Source organism: Bactrocera neohumeralis, unplaced genomic scaffold (genome assembly GCF_024586455.1).
Source record: "Bactrocera neohumeralis isolate Rockhampton unplaced genomic scaffold, APGP_CSIRO_Bneo_wtdbg2-racon-allhic-juicebox.fasta_v2 cluster10, whole genome shotgun sequence".
In the NCBI taxonomy this organism is placed as follows: Eukaryota; Metazoa; Arthropoda; class Insecta; order Diptera; family Tephritidae; genus Bactrocera; species Bactrocera neohumeralis.
In genome coordinates, this window is record NW_026089623.1 from 19,342,783 (window position 1) to 19,363,466 (window position 20,684).

Here is a 20,684-nt window from a genome sequence, read left to right on the forward strand (position 1 = left end):
GGATGGAGAACCCGATTCCCCAATCGATGACGATGGAGCAGACGTTCCATTACCCGACCATGAAGAAGTTCGAATAGCAATTGCCCGCCTGAAGAACAACAAAGCGGCAGGGGCCGACGGATTGCCGGCCGAGCTATTCAAACACGGCGGCGAAGAGCTGATAAGGTACATGCATCAGCTTCTTTGTAAAATATGGTCGGACGAAAGCCCGACGATTGGAATTTAAGTGTGCTATGCCCAATCCATAAAAAAGGAGACCCCACAATCTGCGCCAACTACCGTGGGATTAGCCTCCTCATCATCGCATATAAGGTTCTATCGAGCGTATTGTGTGAAAGATTAAAGCCCACCGTCAACAAACTGATTGGACCTTATCAGTGTGGCTTCAGACCTGGAAAATCAACAACCGACCAGATATTCACCATGCGCCAAATCTTGGAAAAGACCCGTGAAAGGAGAATCGACACACACCACCTCTTCGTCGATTTCAAAGCTGTTTTCGACAGCATGGAAAGGAGCTGCCTTTAGTTAGTTCTGCTTTCTCCAGACTGGACTCGCGACTTGGCTCTCACGTCACTGTTGACAGTCATAACTTTGAAGTCGTAGATAATTTCGTCTATCTTGGAACCAGCGTAAACACCATTAACAATGACAGCTTAGAAATCCAACGCAGGATAAGTTTTGCCAACAGGTGCTACTTCGGAGTGAGTAGGCAATTGAAAAGCAAAGTCCTCTCTCGACGAACAAAAACAGAACTTTAAAAGCCACTCATAATTCCCGTCCTGCTATATGGTGCAGAGGCTTGGACGATGACAACAACTGATAAGTCGACGTTGCGAGTTTTCGAGAGAAAAGTTCTGCGAAAGATTTATGGTCCTTTGCGCGTTGGCCACGGCGAATATTGCATTCAATGGAACGATGAACGGTATGAGATATGCGATGACATTGACATAGTTCAGCGAATTAAAAGACAGCGGCTACGCTGGCTAGGTCATGTTGTTCGAATGGACGAAAACACTCCAGCTCTGAAAGTATTCGACGCAGTACCCGCCGGGGAAACAGAGGAAGAGGAAGAGGAAGACCTCCACTCCGTTGGAAGGACCAAGTGGAGAAGGACCTGGCTTCGCTTGGAATATCCAATTGACGCCACGTAGCGAAAAGAAGAAACGACTGGCGCGCTGTTGTTAACTCGGCTATAATCGCGTATGCAGTGTCTACGCCAATAAAGAAGAAGAAGAAGTTGTTTATTATTTTACTATATTAACTTCTTACTTTTCATAAAAACGCTTAAATTTTATTTTACGACAATGATATAAGAACAATTAAAACCACACTGAAAAAGTAAGGAAGCTCTAAGATCAGGTGCAACGGAACATTTTATACTCTTGCAACTTGCAAGAATTAAAGCGATGTGAAACGTCAACCAGACGATCGGAATCTTATCATATATATAAATATATATAATATATATATGGTATCTGGGAGTTGGAGAAGTATCGACCCCTTTTATCTATTAATTATTATCACGCCACGAACTAAGAAACTGTTCCCTGAGTTAAATTAAGGAACATACAATGACCAATCATATACAAGGTCTGTCGAAAAAGAAACAGAACTGTTTCTGGTGGCGCCACCTATTGGTGGGTATATGAAATAAAAAGTTGGATCTCTTGTTGATATTTCGTAAAAATTTTAAGACAATTGGATAACTACAATCGATGTTATCGATCAAAAAGTGACAGCAGCTTTTGGTCATTGGTCGTAAAATGCAAAGAGCAAATATTAAATTTTGTTTTAAACTTGGGAAAACGTTTACTGAAACGTTTCAAATGATGAAAAAAGTTTATGGTGATCAGTGCTTATCCCGTAGTAATGTGCGTGAGTGGTTTAAGCGATTCCAAGTAGGTCGTGAGGACCTCTGTGACGATCAGAAGTCGGTCGTCTTCAGAAGTCAAAAATAAAGACAATGCTGATTTGTTTTACGATTCCGAGGGTATCGTCCCACCTGGCCAAACGATTAATGCTGTGTTTTACCTTGGTTTTATGAAGCGTCTTTTGTCACGCATTTGTCGTGCTCGACCACAATACCGCGAGACAGGGTCCTGGCGCCTGTTGCACGATAATGCGTCATCGGTCGACGCTTGTCACTGATTTTTTGGCAAAAAACTCCATATTAACCATTAACCACTCACCCTACTCACCTGATCTGGCACCCTTACCTATTTGGAAAACTTCATTTGCCCATGAAAGGACACTGGTTTCAGGAAATTTCAGCTATCCATTTGAAATGCTAATTGACCGGACTAAACGCTGTATCGAAGCACAAGGAAACTTCTTTAAATAAAAAAATATAACTTTTGAAAAATATTATTTTGTTGTTGTTGGTTTTAACAGTCCTGTTTCTTTTGCGACAGACCTTGTAGAATAAAATCAGGCAGAAGTTGTTTCAAATTTTCACCAAATTTAATCTATTTTAGGCTTAAAGATACACTGTTATGAACAAACAAATAGCTCAAATATTGCCCAACATATAAAGACACCCGATAGTTCTAAAATTTGTATATTAGGTATAAGGGGGCTCAGGGAAATATTGACCCGATTCAACACATTTTTGGTACACAGAGTTACTATTATCAGGAAATAATTATGTCTGAATTTCAATTGTATATCCCATAAATTGACCAGATTCTAGGGTTTACATGTTCGGTACCTGGAAAGTGAAAGAATCAAACGGAATTTAAAACTGTGTTATACGGGAAGTAGATGGGTGTAGTCCGATTTCGCTCGTTTCTGTACTGTCACATATACGAACCTACTCATGTATTAACTATAGTCGAAATCGGTGGAGTAATTCCTGAGATATGGGATTTTACCAAATTGGCGTTTTTGGGTCATCAACGATATCGTATTTTTTTTTTTTTTGTATTAAGAAACCCGCACACCTACATAACACAATTTTTACTCAAGTTGCAGCTTGCACGGACGGACGGACAGACAGTCACCCGGTTAGTTTTAAGTGGTACGTATAACCAATAAGTGAACAAAATTATTATACCCTGTATAGTATATAATTGCTATTGATACCACTCCGAGCGCTTGCGAGCGACTGGTACTAGCAATGATCAAATAAAAAACTGTACTCTCATAGAAATAGCGCGCCGCGACATACTCCAGATTCCATAGCGCGATAGCGACTTTCCTACAGATCAATAATCTTTTTGAAATTTTTTGTTTTAGATCAAAAGTGCGGCTGCGATCGCGGACATCGTACAGAACCTTTTTTCTACGAGTCATTTCAACAATTTATTTAAATATTATACACCCAATAAGTAAACATAAAAAAATCATTTTGTATTTGTCATGAATGTATTTATTTATTAAAAACCGGATTGATTAGTTAGTTTTAACATTAAAAAAAGATCGCAAAATCAGTGATTTTTCGGAGGGTCACACTGAGACGATCCCTTAATGAATTGGAGTTTCGATACTGTGACTTGCAGGGAATCTAAGCAATCAAATGAAGTATTTGCTTGCCACAAGGAGAATTAACTTAATTGTATCAAAGTACCTCTCTGGGGTTTTTCGCGACGCGCTATTTCTATCAGAGTCACAGTAATCTTTCTATTTGATCATTAGTAGTATAGGGCGCTCGGAGTCGTATAAATAGCAATTCTAAAACTATTTATATATATTATTATATTTAGTGGAAATTGGGCGAGGTTCCGACACTAACAAGTTTTATCGACATATATGTATATTAGGCCGGGTCGATTTGTGGGGATGCAAAAAAATCACCCATTGCTCTATGAAAATATAAGAAACTTTGCCGAAGGAACCATACCTCTGAAACGAATTCTGATGTCCATCAATTTGGGTCGAACTTTTGGGTAGGGGCAAATTTTGAAATAGAATTGAAATTACCATTTCATTCTTATTACCTCTGAAAGTGAGGAGAACTAAAGCAATAACCACTATGGTATTTCAAAAAAAATAATAATTGAAGTGACCATTCCAAATCAAAAAGTTTACAATGAATCCACCATCCTCTACACCGCAAGATGAAGCAACTACATCAACAACTATCGAAAACCCAATGAGTCATATACCCAAGCATGATGTTACTGTTTTTGGTGGGTCTACTGATTTGACTGATATTAATTTACCCATCTGGATATCTTGAGATATTATTTTTACTTAAGGGAACGTGCTAATATATATTTAACATGTAAATACATTATTATATTAATATTAAGCTTATTAATATTGTACATAGTACTAAATGTTATATGATCACCAATATTCGAATACGAATTGGCAAATAAAGAAGAAGAAGAACGAGCTAAAACAGAACAAAAAAAGTTTTCCCATAAATCATTCACTATTCAAGTAGAAGATAAGTTGATTGGAATTTGGGAGAAACTTTGTATGGAAATAATGCTGAAAAAAAGTGTATGTAATAAATTGAATAAATTGCTTGACAAGTATCAAGAGCAAATCAAGAGAAGAAACAGCAACCAATAATTTACAGAGTATGTAAAATCTCTGGAAACAATTTTTTACATTGGAACATGTAAATGCGATTTGAAGGCAGCTCCATGTGCATGCGGCTGGGTTCCCGAACGCCTCAAAGAGTTCATGCACGATCAACATAATCAGAGAAGACTAACAATGAATGCATTTATGATGGAAACTGAAGAGCAAGGATCAACGTCTATGTCATCAATGCCAAAGCCGCCACCCCATATACCATATACAAGAAGATATGGATAGAAGCACAAGTTCACAATACACAGAGAGATACGATTGTTTTAACTTTGCCTTGGTATGTGACAGATTTGGTGTGCCTGACAGAGTAGCATCAGCATTGGGAACCGCTCTTTTACAAGATTTTATAATTAAAGATTAGCATGGGAAACCTCTCATCATGGATAAATCGAAAGTTCGAAGAGAAAAAGAGAAATGCAGACAAGAAGTGCTTCGCAAACGGTTAGATGATACCACTTTGTTAGCGTTTTCATTCGATGGTAGAAAAGATGATACTTTAAAGATAGATAAATTTGATGAGAAATATCATACTAGGATGGTAAAAGAACCCAATTCTGAATTGATTGGTTACGTAAGACTGGAACATGAAACCGCTGAATACAAAAAAACCAAATTAAATGGTTTTTTCAACGATAAAAATATATCACTGGAATATATCACTGGAATATGCACTGACGGTGAGCCAACAAACACTGACCCACACGGTGGAATTATACGACGATTCGAATTGTTGTTAAAAAGACCATTGCATTGGTTTGTTTGCCTTCTACACTTCAACGAACTTCCGTTTCGGCATTTGTTTGAAGCTTTGGATAAATCAACCAGCACTGGACCAAGATCGGCAACCGGAACACTGAGCCGTCAAATCGAAACTTGTGAAACTCTTCCGGTAAGTTATTGCTATCACTCATTTATTATAATTGTCAACCATTTTTAATTATTTTATTATTACAGTAAAACCTGTAAAGTTGGACACCCTTATAACTTGGACACTCGCTCAAATTGGACAAAAAGTTCTGTACCAAAATAATATAGTACAAACTATCCATATATTCACTGCTTAATTTGGACACTGTCTATTTTGGAAGTTGGACAAAATTTGTCTAAATTTTTAAACAGCAAGCATTAAAATCCCTTTATATCTTGTACAATACATTTAATATGTATGCATATTTGTATGCTATTTACTTACAAAAGTACTAAATATACATATGTATATTACACACAAATTTGTATTTCGGCATCAATGAAATTTTTCATACGTTGTAATGCCGTTATATTTGCAAAATTATGTATGCATCAAATTTCATGGATTAGCTATGACACAATTATGCATATTTGATCGGTTGTTGCAATCATGTGGAGTTATCTCTGAAAATTAAAAGTGAGATATTGAATGAACCGGCTAATAAAAGCCTATCTACTCGTATAAGGAAATTGGCAGAAAAATATGGAGTTTCCAAATCAACAATCGCTAATATTAAAAATAAAACGGAACATATTACAAAAGAATTAGAAAGCAACCCCGATCCGAACGCAAAAGAAAAACACGTATAACTGATTTTGAAAAAATAAATGAGGGAATGAAATCGTTTTTTGAAAAATGCAGGTCTAAGAATATTCCAATCAGTGGCCCAATAATTCAAGAAAAGGCTAAGCTATTGGCTTCTGAGTTACAAATACAGAACTTTAGAGCAAGCAATGGGTGGTTAGAATCTTTCCGCTTGAGACATAACATTCAATTTAAAGCTTTAAGTGGTGAAGGGGCGAATGTAGATCTTAAAGCTGCCTCAGATTGGAAAGAAAAACTACCAACACTTTTAAAAATTATTTACCTGAGAATCAGTTTAATGTGGATGAAACTGGATTGTTTTATCGTCAATTACCTACTCGAAGTCTCGTTGCAAAAGGCGCAGTTTGTGAAGGAGGTAAACTGGCAAAAGAAAGGCTGAGCGTATTGTTTTGCTGCAGCAGTTCAGGAGAAAAGTTAATGCCGTTGGTTATAGGTAACGCTGCGAAGCCGCGAGCTTTTCACCGAAATAAAATCGACACTCAAAATTTTATTGTGCAATGGGTTCAAAATAAAAAGGATTTTATGACAAGCATTGGTCCAGCATTGGCTCAGTTCTATCAATGACCAAATGAAGAAGCAAAATAGAAAAATTATTTTGTTAATTGACAACGCGACAAGCCACAGTTTAATAAATGAATATTCAAATGTGTTTGTAAAATTTCTGCCACCAAACCTAACGGCAGAAGAATTTCTGTTTTGGATGCTATTCGATGGTTGGATTCCTCGTGGAACGAATTAGACCCTCTTGTGGTAAGAAAATCTTTCAACATGCTGGATTTCCTTGCCACGATTTACTGGAATGTCCACCGCAAGAAAATCTGAATTATGGAAGTTTGATAAATCACAACTATCCTGAACAATATTAAAATGAATTAGTATCGGCCATAGTTGTGGAAAATATGGAAAAATCGATAGATACATATATGTACATGAACAGGTGGGTGATTCCCATGAAACTATTTTTAAAAACGTGGTAGAGGATTTAGAACACATCTCCCAAGGAACTGCTTCAAGAGAAAGTGAAGATGAGTGCACTGAAAACTATAATCTCCCCACTGCAAAATAAGCTTTATCAAACATAAACGAAGTCATTCTTTATGTATCAGCACATCAATCAACTTTGCTGCCGGAGCTTTTAAAGTTAAAACGAAATTGGAACAAAATATAAGCTTATCAAAATTAAAACAAACTGAAATAGATGCATATTTTTCTAAAACATAAGTTGTACATACATATATCCGTATTCTAAAATGTGTTAATTTTTGTTTTTCTATTACACACTTATATATTGAATTCAATGTACGTTTTTTTAACTAGTTTTTAAAATAAAGTCAATAAAATAAGAAAAGAATCATTTCTTTATAACACGGACACTCGCATAAGTTGGACAAAAAGTGATTAACCGCAGGCGTCCAACTTAGACAGGTTTTACTGTATACATTTTTAGGTGGTGGACGGCTTCCAGAAAATTGAGTTGCAAAATATGCACCCTGCTCCAGAAAAAAAGAATTTTCCACCGATTCGAAGTACTTATACGACATGGCCCATGCAATTTCTAGCGGCGTGGTTCCGGTGGATCTGGCTAACATCAAACCCGGGAAAATTGTACATTCTCGGTGGCTCACCAAGGCCGCTAGATTATTGCGATTATATGTGACAACGGAAAATCCAGATGCAAATTTAAGAATTCTGGTTGAATTTATAATTAAATGTTATGTGCCAATGTACTTCAATATCAAGTATTACAGCTCTGTCGTGTACGGCAGTGCATTATTTTTCAAGTTCATTGGTTGGTCACGATTTCTAGAACCTCGTTTACGCAAAATTGTCAATCAAGTAATTAAAGATAATTCATATTATGCGCATTCGAAAAATATCTTGTTATCAATGTTGTTTGATGATAGGAAAGAAAAGCGCGACTGTGCCATCAAGAAAATTCTACGCTATCGAACCGATGTTGACGAGCCAATGGAACTTAGAGTTTATAAAAAACCAGATATAAACTTTAATTGCACAAGTTATACGGAAATGATCAATTTGAATGATATAAATATCGTATTTGAACCACCATTCACGCGAAGCATTAAGTACGATACATTGAAAGAATATTTAAATCAAGATGATCCACCGTTTAATGATCCCAAAATTCCATCACACATACAAGGAACGGAACGACATGTTCAATTGCTAGCTAGCGTTTCCAAATGGGTTATACCGGAAAATGTAGAGGCTGTTATGGCAACGACATTAGAGAGCCGTGCGAAATTGCCCAGACTTGAAAGTAAAAAAGACTTCAAACAATAATTTTTTTTAGTTTCTTTTCTATAACTCACTTAAATTATTTACATATGTTCTGACTAAATAAATTTCTTAAGAAAAAAAAATAGATATTATTGTAAATAAATAAATAAAAATTAAGAAAAAACATAGCCATTTAGCTGATTTTTTCATGTAAAGGCCAAATGGTGATTTTTTGAAATGATTATATGGGGAACCCCCCAGGGGAGTTCCAGGGGGTGTTCCACTGGCAAGGGTGGATCGGCCGTCCAAAGTTAGTGGGGGTCGGTCATACATTTGGACTCGATTGGAGCACTCTAAATGGGTCAAAGTGGGATTTTTCAAAATTTGCCCCTACCCTAATGTATATCAATTAACTAATAATGCAATATTAATATTTTCCTTCGTCATTTCATCATAATAGGAAAATAGGTAAAATCGGTTAATAATACACCGCGACCCTCTGAAGAAAGGTTACGTTGAAAAAGACGCCCAGTGAAACAAAATAAACCACAGCAAGGGTTTTCTTCAAATTCATTGAAAACGGTTATACGGCTACGCTGGTAAACTTTTTATACATTTTGCATTAAATTTTATTAATTTCAAAGAATTCTTTTAAATAAAACAAATTCATGCTAAAACATGTTACAAAACGCTATTATTATTTTGTTGGCTGATCAGAAAGAGTACATTCGTAAAATAGCAGCACAAATACATTTTAACGAAAGCTCAGCTCGTGGGTAAATATCGTAAAACTGGCGAAAGAAAGCGGTTAAGTTGGGTTAAAAATAAACTTAACTGGACGCGACTCGAAGTTTACCCAGATTGAACCCAATGATTATTAAGCAGCAGACGTGATGAACAGATAATAATTGTATTGGGATGTATTTCCAAGTGTCAAAATCGCATTTACAAATGGGAATTTATTTTAATATTAGAGGGCTCAGTGAACGCTGAGAATATAAAAATATTATAAAAAGAACGGTGGTACCCTCTTCTTCTGTATTGGCGCAGACAACGCTTACGCGGTAATAGCCGAGTTTACAAGCACGCTAGGAGTTTTTTATTTTTGCCAACGGATATTTTTCACTTTAAATATCACAAATGCAGATTATTATACCCTGAACAGGGTATATATAAATGATCAGTATGTTGAGCTGAGTCGATTCAGCCATGCCCGTCTGTCTGTTTGTCCGTCCGTCTGTCTGTATATATACGAACTAGTCCCTCAGTTTTTAAGATATCCTTTTGAAATTTTGCAAGCGTCATTTTCTCTTCAAAAAGCTGCTCATTTGTCGGAACGGTCGATATCGGACCACTATAACATATAGCTGCCATATAAACTGAACGATCGTAATCAAGTTCTTGTATGGAAAACTTTCACATTTGACAATGTATCTTCACCAAATTTGGTATTTTCTAAGGCAACAATGTAATCTCCGAAGAAATTGGTCAGATCGGTTAACTAAAGCATGTAGCTACCATACAAACTGAACGATCGGAATCAATGTATGGAATCAATTGTATGGAAAACTTTCACATTTGACAATGTATCTTCACCAAATTTGATATAGATTATTTTCTAAGGCAACAATGTAATCTCCAAAGAAATTGGTCAGATCGGTTAACTATAGCATATAGCTACCATACAAACTGAACGATCGGAATCAAGTTCTTGTATGGAAAACTTTCACATTTGACAACGTATCTTCACGAAATTTATTTATTTATTTATAATAATTCATATAACAAAAAGAGTTTTATTATATGTATAAATACATAAACGCAGCACTGGCTACGAGGCCTTCAGCCGTCTTGTAATTATAACTAGGTGAAAAATTCTATTTGCTAAGGGTTAGTAAAGATGTAAGTTGCTTAAATATATTTTAACAAATCGTTGGTTTTTAAGAATCTATATACAATCATCACGTTTTTTTCTGAAGGTTCACTTAGTAGTTTTATGAGATCAATGTTGCCAGAGATGTGGCCTGTTGGGTGAAGCATCGGACAGAGTGTGAGTAAGTGTTTGATAGAAGCGCTGTCATCGCAAAGGGGGCAAATGGATGGGCTTTTACCCGATAGTAAGTGGGCGTGTGTTATAATAGTGTGTCCAATCCTTAATCGAGTATATGTCTTCATTGCGCTAGTTGGAACTGTTGACGAGTAGATTATACGATTTCTGGCTGGGTTTATGACCGCGTAGTGATGTTTAAATGTTTTCCATTCGCTTGCGTTTTTTTGATGCCTTTTGTGCTTAATAAGGTTAAGAATGTCTTGCTTGGATGATACGTAGTATGTTAAAGCAGGAGTCCTGGCTACATTTTTCGCAGCGAGGTCTGCAAAGTGGTTGCCTGTAATACCAGCATGGCCAGGGATCCAGATTACTTGGATTTTCTGAGGGGCACCAATGACCGCGTCCCTGATAACTTCTATTATGGGATAGCGATTGGAAGGAGACGTTATTGCAGACATACACGATTTGCTGTCTGTACAGATGAGGAACTTTCCTTTAGTCTTTTTTGCGTAATTAACTGCATGAAGGATAGCAGATCCTTCAGCGGTAAATACAGAGCTCGTTGAGGGAAGAAGCCAATTGCAAATAATTTCTCCTGTGGCAGTGACAACTGCTAACGAAGTGGAATCGATGGACTTGGAGCCATCCGTAAACAATAATTTCCAGCCATTATTTGTGTAATTAGATTCCAGTTCAGCAAAGGTTTGTTGAAAGACTTCGTTTGGTGTGTTTTGCTTGGACAAAAACATAAGCTTATTCTGTAGTATTTTATCATTGATCAGACAGGGAGGATGTCGAGTGGTGAATTTGCGTGTTGCGTTACGTAAAATATTATTTTCTGCAGCGAAATTTAAGCATCTCGAAATAGCCGATTGTATTCTTGGAATTTTTCTTTTTTTCGTGGCATGGGTGATAGTTGTATTTAGTAATGGGTTGGTGTTCTCAGCCGTTTTCGCAAGAATTTCAAGGTAAATTTTCAAAATACTAAATGGCGGTCAGAAAAAAAATCTTGAATTTTCATAAAACTTTGTACAGAGTTGTTTTTAGGGTCGTGGAGGATTCGTGGAGGACTGGTCAACAAAAAGGCTGATTCATTAGTATTAATTTATTTAATAGTAGCGAGTTTTTTTAGTTTCAAATGATCTTCGTAGTGCTTTTCTTTTATGTGGATTTGAAGTCTCTCTTTTTAGTGACCAACAGTAGTCTGCTAACATGTGACCATTCCATAACCCCTGATATCTCTTTTCCATCTCTTGTAAAGGTGAGTCTAAAATGGGATTAGAGTCACGTCCACGTACAACTAAACCCATTGCAGACTCACCTTAAGGAGCGTGATCCAGGGACTCTGCCGGATCACGGAACAACTCCGTTGCCCGCCGTCACCACGTGGAGGTGCCCTGGATGCAGGCACACGATATAATTTGTGGGCAGCGGCACTAAAAAACTTCTACATACATATATACTAAGTTTTGTGAACATTAAAGCAATTTTTATACAACCGACAGCCGTATTTGATTTTCTATTTTGAATTTTGAAAATCTGACTTTAAATAAGTGATCAGCGATCCTAAAAATTCAAGAATTTTTTTTCTGAACGCTATTTTGTATTTTGAAAATTTATCTTTAATTTCGAAATCAGTGACCTCGAAAATAACTTGATACAAAATTTTATAAAAATTGAAGAATTTCTTAGAAATTGAAGAATCTTTTGAAAATTTTGACGGCCAATTTGTCTTTAATTTCGTAATCAGGGACAGCTCAAAACCCCTCTATCTCAAAATTAAGCTAAATCCGTTAATATTTTTAAATTTTTTCCTGTCAAGTAAAATCCGACATGTATTTTGAGGTTAGGAAAAAATCCTGACGTGATGGAGCAAAACGGACTTCAGATTCGGTTTCAGCGGCCCAAAATACATACAATACACCATGTTTGGTCAAAGGAACCTTTCATCGATTTGTTTTTTGTGGACCTGTGTAATCTGCAAAAAAAATGTTGGCTCATTCATACCATTCCAATGATATTAAATTTTTTGTCACCCTACCACTCTTAAAACATATGGAGCATACATATAGTATATCAACAGAAGATTTCTCAATAAAATCAAGCGAACCTAATTAATTGGTGATGTATGATATATGATTTCAAGATAGAAAATGAAACTAAACGTCGTATGGAATTGGGGCAAAATTTATTATCTTTGGCATTAAATTATCTTCTATTTAGACTAAAAAAACTAAGGAAAGTCATGTTTAAGCATATTTTTTAACAACATAAAGTGGAAAATTTTTGGCAAAAACCCAATTTTTTTTTTAAGTTTTAAAAAATTGTAGAATTTTACACTTTTTTTTAGAACTTTTTTAGTTTAACTAGAAGATATGTTATTAAAAAATATGAGTCTATTTAAATTTTTTGTTTCAGATAGAAATTGCGACCTGCATCCTGCCCGCCGTCCGGCAAATGTACTTGCGAGATGCATCGGGCAATTGCTTCCCAAAACAAAATATAAAAGATTTTGTATTCAAAAAATGTGATAATGATGTTTAAATATATAACTATAAACCCCAGAAATTTCGTTTTAATCAATTAATTCTTTCCTTCCTAAAGACATCCTCAAAAAATTCGATTTTTTTAAGCTTCTAAATCAGGCTCCCCCCTTAAGCTTAAAAACCGATTTTTCATCCTTTTGCGCACTATTAGCCCATATCTTAGCTAATTATCAACATATTTAATTAATTAAGTTAAGAGCAATGACATACATATGTATATACATAAGTTTTAATAAAATTTAAGAGACAAGAAACATAAATTGTGTTATCCTTTTTCTCTTTTTTTTTGACTTTGATGATATTTGCACACACTATTTCATAAGAAAACTAAGTGTGTTCTGACTTGATTCAAAGAGCACGATCAATACCAAGAATGTTTGTTTTCAAAACTCGGTGAAGATTTCTCAAGCTTTTTTGAGAAGTATAATAAATTAATTGGGATGCGAGAAATGAAAAGAGTTTGAAATAAAAGCTTAAGCTTTGACTTCCTTCTTTATTCAGGTGAATCTTAAGACTAACTTGCTTTACATTTCTTATTACTTAGTTTACCTACTACTTATCCTAATGCTAACTGTACTAACATTCTTTATTAGTTCTTCTAATATTAGGATTAACTGTTTTATCATCGCATATTAGCTTGTTTGCTCATATGTATATATTTATGTATATATATATTTATATAAATATATATTTATGTTTTAGTTAAGTTGGCGTTAGCATACCCGAAATACGCTCACTCTCTTATTTCACAACAAAGCTAATGTGGAACCCAATTCTATGTTAGTACGATATTAAGCATTTACTATCTACATACATACTATTACTACATGTTTAGAGTGTAGGAATATAACTCCTCCACTCTTTGATTTGAGATTCTCCTGGATCTCATTGCTTATTCGTAAGTTTACATAATTCATTCAGTACATGAATTCTTTTGTACATAATTTCGTTATTTTTGTATAGAAAAATTCAAGATTATTTTTAATGACAATGGTTATGGTTTTTGTGAAAGAAAATTTATTCTAGTTCTTTTATATTGAAAATATAAATATTGACTTTTCTAAACATATTTCTTTCAATTTTAACTCTTTTTGTTCCAATTTGTATTCCATCTGATTTGGAATCTTTCATTGAATTGTTTTTATTATTTTACATATTATATTTGGTATCTAAAACTTTTTATTTTACAAAGTGTATCAAGTTATTACTATAAATGGTAATGTTCATTTATAACTACTTTAATCAGTAGATAGTTAGCTTCTATTGCTACTATTTTAGTTTTTTGTTTATTTTATATATGAACATAAGTTAGAATAAACCAAATTATTACTTAATTTTAATTCCTTAAGTTAACCATTTTTCTTGAAAATGTAGTGTTTAGTATTTACATGTATTTACATGTATTAACTATGAGTTAATTCACCTTACAACTTCTATTCAGTTCTTTCATTTTATATTTTTTGTATTATTTTTTTTTGGTACTCCAGTTATTAAGTTTAATTCTGTAATAATATAGCTTTTTGGAGAGTTTTTAATTCAAATGACTAAATTATCGTTGTTATAGATCCCAAAACTTATTCAAATTAAATTCAATTTATAAAAATCAATTATTCGATCTCTTTTTTTTATCTTTTTGTAGGAATTTTCTATTAGAAAAAAATTAATTTCTTTGAAGTAATGGCTTTCAAATTTTTCATTAATAATTATGTGGGAAATGAGTTTTTTTTGTTTTTGTTTTACTACCTTTTACTTTTCTACTGCGCTGAGATGTATTGTTTAGAAGTTGAAGTTTCTCTGAAATAACGTTAACTGTCATTATGGCTTCTATTGTCACTATCGTCACTGTAAGTATGAGTGTTCATATTAGAGTTTTCGAATTTTAAAGGACGTTTAATATTTGATGTATGAATGTTTTTCAAGTTTCTTTTGATAAATTTAGGCTCTTCTTTATGTCTTACACTTTTATAGTTCCTAATAAAACCTTCGCCTCTAGTTTCTAAATAGGTTTCCCTTTTGGTGTTATGTTTTGAAATAATCTTCAACTTTGCGTTTTCTAATCGCTTTTTAATTATTTTATGATCGATTTTATTATTCTGTACATCTAAAGGTGTAGCTTTTATTGCGGTGTGATACGAATTATTATAGAACTTTACGGCTTTACACATTTGGATTATGATTGAAGCTTTTTCTTCCAAATTTAGTATTCTTATCCGTTCTGTAAGTGTGTTATATACCCTTTCGACGTCGGAATTACCAGTATGGCTATTTGGCTTTGTAGCATGAAACTGTATGCCTTCTTTGGTCAGAAGGTCACGAACGTTTCTTGAATTAAATTTATTATCGAAAATAAACTTTTTTACATGCTCTTTAATTGATAAAAATTCATTAATTTTACATACGATTGTTTGGCTATTTCTATCAATTAAATGAAAACAAATGACATGTTTCGAAAACTTAACTACAAAAACAAAAAATGAGTGTTTACTATTAACGCATAAACTCTATAAGTCGCTCATAATTCCCGCCCTGCTATATGGTGCAGAGGCTTGGGCGATGACGGCAACCGATGAGTCGACGTTACGAGTTTTCGAGAGAAAAATTCTGCGAAAGATGTATGGTCCTTTGCGCATTGGCCACGGCGAATATCACGTTCGATGGAACGATGAGCTGTTCGAGATATACGACGACATTGACATAGTTCAGCGAATTAAAAGACAGCGGCTACGCTGGCTAGGTCATGTTGTCCGGATGGATGAAAACACTCCAGCTCTGAAAGTATTCGACGCAGTACCCGCCGGGGGAAGCAGAGGAAGAGGAAGACCTCCACTCCGTTGGAAGGACCAAGTGGAGAAGGACCTGGCTTCGCTTGGAATATCCAATTGGCGCCACGTAGCGAAAAGAAGAAACGACTGGCGCGCTGTTGTTAACTCGGCTATAATCGCGTAAGCGGTGTCTACGCCAATTAAGAAGAAGAAGAAGAAGACTATTAACGCAAGTATCTATGTATCGGGTGATTTTTTAAGAGCTTGATAACTTTTTTAAAAAAACGCATAAAATTTGCAAAATCTCATCGGTTCTTTATTTGAAACGTTAGATTGGTTCATGACATTTACTTTTTGAAGATAATTTCATTTAAATGTTGACCGCGGCTGCGTCTTAGGTGGTCCATTCGGAAAGTCCAATTTTGGGCACGTCGAATTTTCAGTGAATGGGCCCTAGAAAAGTTGGCAGAAAATCCGCTTTTTTATCGACAAATTTTGTTCAGCGATGAGGCTCATTTCTGGTTGAATGGCTACGTAAATAAGCAAAATTGCCGCATTTGGGGTGAAGAGCAACCAGAAGCCGTTCAAGAACTGCCCATGCATCCCGAAAAATGCACTGTTTGGTGTGGTTTGTACGCTGGTGGAATCATTGGACCGTATTTTTTCAAAGATGCTGTTGGACGCAACGTTACGGTGAATGGCGATCGCTATCGTTCGATGCTAACAAACTTTTTGTTGCCAAACAAGATGGCGCTACATGCCACACAGCTCGCGATTCTATGGCCATTTTGAGGGAAAACTTCGGAGAACAATTCATCTCAAGAAATGGACCCGTAAGTTGGCCACCAAGATCATGCGATTTAACGCCTTTAGACTATTTTTTGTGGGGCTACGTCAAGTCTAAAGTCTACAGAAATAAGCCAGCAACTATTCCAGCTTTGGAAGACAACATTTCCGAAGAAATTCGGGCTATTCCGGCCGAAATGCTCGAAAAAGTTGCCCAAAATTGGACTTTCCGAATGGACCACCTAAGACGCAGCCGCGGTCAACATTTAAATGAAATTATCTTCAAAAAGTAAATGTCATGAACCAATCTAACGTTTCAAATAAAGAACCGATGAGATTTTGCAAATTTTATGCGTTTTTTTTTTTTTTAAAAAAGTTATCAAGCTCTTAAAAAATCACCCGATATATGCACAATTTCATTTACCGTGTTAGGTGTTTCCGTAGTATAAACTTTCGCTTTGATCGGGTTTCGGTAATATTTTCCTCCGTTACAGATTTCGCAATTATTTATTATTTCATGTATTTTAGTTTTTAGCTGTGGGTGATACACCTTATGTTTTATTCCTTCGTAAGTTGGGATAATTCCTGAATGCCCTACTTCGAATTTGTGGAAAAGCGATATCTGTTTTTTAGTTCATATTCTTCTACAATATCTTTGGAAAAATGGCTACAGTTTACAAAAGAAATATTTTGATTTTTTTTAAAGATACTTAAAATAATCTCATTATATTCGTTTTCTTCAAGTTCAGAGTATATAGCGACCTTTCCTTTATTAAAATGTCTTTTTACAATATTGACTACGTTAGAGTTATTGATATCTCTTTTGTCAATAAAAACGCGTTGACTATGTTAGAGTTATTGATATCTCTTTTGTCAATAAAAACGTTTATTTTTTGAAAATATTTACTACTTCGTATTCCTTTGATTCAACCAAAATTAGCTGCTGTTTGAAGCGATTTACAACCGTATCGAGAGTTTTAAAATGATTATAAGAACTTTCTTCCTGAGAATGGTTGGTTGGAACTTCCAAAGAAATTGTTTGATTTTGCTGCTCTCCAGCGTTAAAATCTTTAATTTTTAACATTTGTTTAACGGTCATTCCCAAATTTTTGGTATTAATCATATTTATCTCGTTACTATCAATTCGGCTTAGGAAATCGGCTATTTTATTTTCTTTTCCACTTATGTAATCGATTTTTGCATAATACTCCCCCAATTGTACTAACCACCGCTTTAGCCTAGGATTTATACCCCTACCACAAATTTTTCTTAAGATCAAACTCCCTTCCGTATAAATAAGGTCTATAATATCTTACTGCCCACATTGTCGCTAACAACTCTTTTTCTATAGTTGAGTAGTTTTTTTCGTGAGTGTTTAATGTTCTCGAAGCGTATGAAATTGGATGCTCATCTTGAGTGAGAACTGCGCCAATAGCAAAGTTACTAGCATCAGTTATTAGTTTAAATCTTTTGTTAAAAACTGGATATCTTAAAATGGCAGGATTTGTAATCATGTCTTTTAAGTTTTCAAAGGCAGTTATATAACTTGGGTTACATACATTAATTTTTGCACCTTTTTTTAGATATTTAGATATATATATAGGGTAAGCTATTTTCGAATAGTCTTTGATGAATTTCCTATTGAAGCTTGTGATTCCTAGAAAAGATTTTATTTGTTTTTGCGAAGTGGGTAACTTTAATTTTCGTATGGCTTCCACCTTATTAGGGTTTGGCTTTATACCTTCAGGGGTTAATAAATGACCTAGAAAGTCTGTTTCCTTTTTTAGAAAATTACATTTATCTAGTCTTACTTTCAATTTCGCTTGTTGTAGTTTTTTAAATATTTTCTTCATATTTTCAATGTGTTCTGACAAAGAGGTACTAAAGATGAGAATGTCGTCTAAATAGACAACACATATTTTATTTATGAAATCTCAGAGAACTGAATTAATGAGACGTTGGAATGTCGATGGAGCATTTTTGAGGCCAAATGACATCCTCAAGAACTCATAGTGCCCTAACGGAGTAGAAAATGCAGTTTTTTTTCTGTAATTTTCATCCACCACTATTTGGTGAAAACCTTTAGCAAGATCAATTGAAGAAAAATATTGGGCTCTTCCCAATTTATCCATTATACCATCGATGTTGGGTATCGGGAATTTATCAGTAACTGTAATTTCGTTCAACTTTCGGTAATCGGTCACGATGCGCCATTTCTTTTTTCCAGATTTATCTGCTTTGTTGGGAACTACCCACAAAGGAATGGTGTAAGCTGAATTGCTTTCTCTAATAATGTTATGCTCTAACATTTCCTTTATTTGCTTCTGAATTTCCAACTAGTGGACTTGTGGATATCTATATATTTTCGAATATATAGTTCTATCATCTGTCGTAATAATTGTATGTTTAATTTCGTGTGTAAAAGAAAGTTTGTCTCCTTCTTTAAAAAACAGTTCATTATACTCTTGCAATAAATTTTTTGTTAATTGGCTTTCTTCGGAATTCAAATGAGATAAATCTAAGTTTTCCATGTCACTGAATTCGATTGCGCAAATTTCCTGCTTTTTATACGGAATAAAACTTTCAAAATGTATTTTATTTCCTAGTATATTAATAAATCTATTCTCTACATCAATCTTAGCTTTAAGAGGAATGAGAAAATTTTGACCTATTATAGCTTCATACTTTTTGCTATCAAAATCAATTACCTTCCACGATAAGGTACCTGAAGCATTAAATTCATCAGGTATGGGAGTAATTATTCTGTGCGTCACTTGATTGATACCATTTATTGTCCTGTACCAAAGAGGTGTACGAAGCTTTTGTTTAGGAAAATATTTTTCGAAAATGTTTGGTTTAATTAAACTTGTATCTGAACCTGTATCAATGAGGCATGTAATTTCATGACCGCCAATTGTTAAACTTATTAAGGGCAATTTGCAGGTGGAGGCATTTTGGTAAAATTTACACCCTCCTCTACATTACCTACCTTCATCGGCTGATAACTCGACTCGGTCCGACTAGCTCTAGCACTTTGAGTATCAACACTCATGTGTTAATTAGATTTGGTTTGATAATTATTATATCTATTATTATAGTTGGAAACTTGATTACTTTGTTCTCTAATAATTCGGTTCGGATAGCGTCTACTCTGCACTGAGTTCTGGTGGTGGTTATAGCTACTATAGTTATTATTGGCTTGAGTAATTTGATTATTTCTCCCTTTAATATTATTTAATCTACCAGTTTCGAACGTCCTTTAATTATATTGTTTCCTGTGATTGTAGGAAATAGCTCTCTTCTCGTCTAATAACCTATATTTTGAAAAGCTATTATACATTTCGAGTAAGGTAGCACTTTCGCTTAAATGAGTACGATAACTTCCGTCAATTTTGATCCCTATCAAAATCAATCAAGATACCTACCTACATTTATGGGCATATATGTATATTGAGAGTTTTGCCTCATCAAATTCGTATAGTTCATAAAGCCTATAACTGGAGTCCAAAAAGAAATAAAAAAGTTCTCTTAAATTACTAACCTTAATATGCATCGATTGAAGATTTGCGAGTAGCTTTCCTCCGGTTGGTGCCTCTGTTTTGAACGCTGCTTTACCTCCGTCCAGTTGCTGTTGTACGCCAGTTGTTGGATGCATCTTCTTGCTTCGCCGATTAATTTTTCGTTTACAACGATTTGTGTAACGAACTCCTCCATATGGGACTTGTTGTTGCATAAGTAAAAACCTCTTTCGACGGCGTTGATGAGGGCGAGTAAATTGTCACCCTTTGACCCGCTGAATGGCTTCAAATGACGAAAGTGACTTATAACTTTGTCGTCCCTAAGAACGAGCTGCTGCGACTGCTGGTTATGTTGCTGCTGGTTGTGCAGCTGTTGGCTGTGTATCTGCTCTTGTTGTTGTTGCATTTGGTGCTGCAACTGTATCTGTTGCTGCTGCATGTTATTAATAACCTCCTCTTGTCTTCTAATTATTAGGTTTTTATCCCGGGTTTTGTCGAATTGCTTTTGTCGACTGTTCATGAGTTATTTTCTCGATTTTTTAATTAGTTAATTTAATTTTTCTTTTCAATTTTGAATGTTATTTTCTAAAACACACTATACGCAAATAGTTTAACCGAATTTTTTTTTAAATATTTTTATACACCACAATTTGGTTTAACCTA

At 34.8% G+C, this 20,684-nt stretch overlaps 2 protein-coding genes across 2 annotated transcripts in view; one reads left to right on the forward strand and one right to left on the reverse strand.

Moving 5' to 3' along the window:
• The window catches only part of LOC126765197 (protein diaphanous), a 284,726-nt gene extending 271,757 nt beyond the window's left edge, over positions 1-12,969 (forward strand). Inside the window, exon 5 of the mRNA XM_050482803.1 lies at positions 12,828-12,969. Coding sequence (XP_050338760.1) covers positions 12,828-12,940 — 113 coding nt within the window. The 3' untranslated portion in view covers positions 12,941-12,969. The remainder of the gene's footprint in view (positions 1-12,827) is intronic.
• A 7,062-nt stretch (positions 12,970-20,031) lies between these two features.
• On the reverse strand, positions 20,032-20,460 carry LOC126765571 (mediator of RNA polymerase II transcription subunit 29-like). Its single transcript, XM_050483179.1, has one exon. It carries the CDS (start codon positions 20,458-20,460, stop codon positions 20,032-20,034), a length of 429 nt encoding a protein of 142 aa, XP_050339136.1.
• Between the last annotated feature and the right edge of the window lie 224 nt (positions 20,461-20,684).

Excerpts from the sequence above, each read along its gene's own strand:
- LOC126765571 (XM_050483179.1), bottom strand. The coding sequence starts at position 20,460 with ATGCAGCAGCAACAGATACAGTTGCAGCACCAAATGCAACAACAACAA.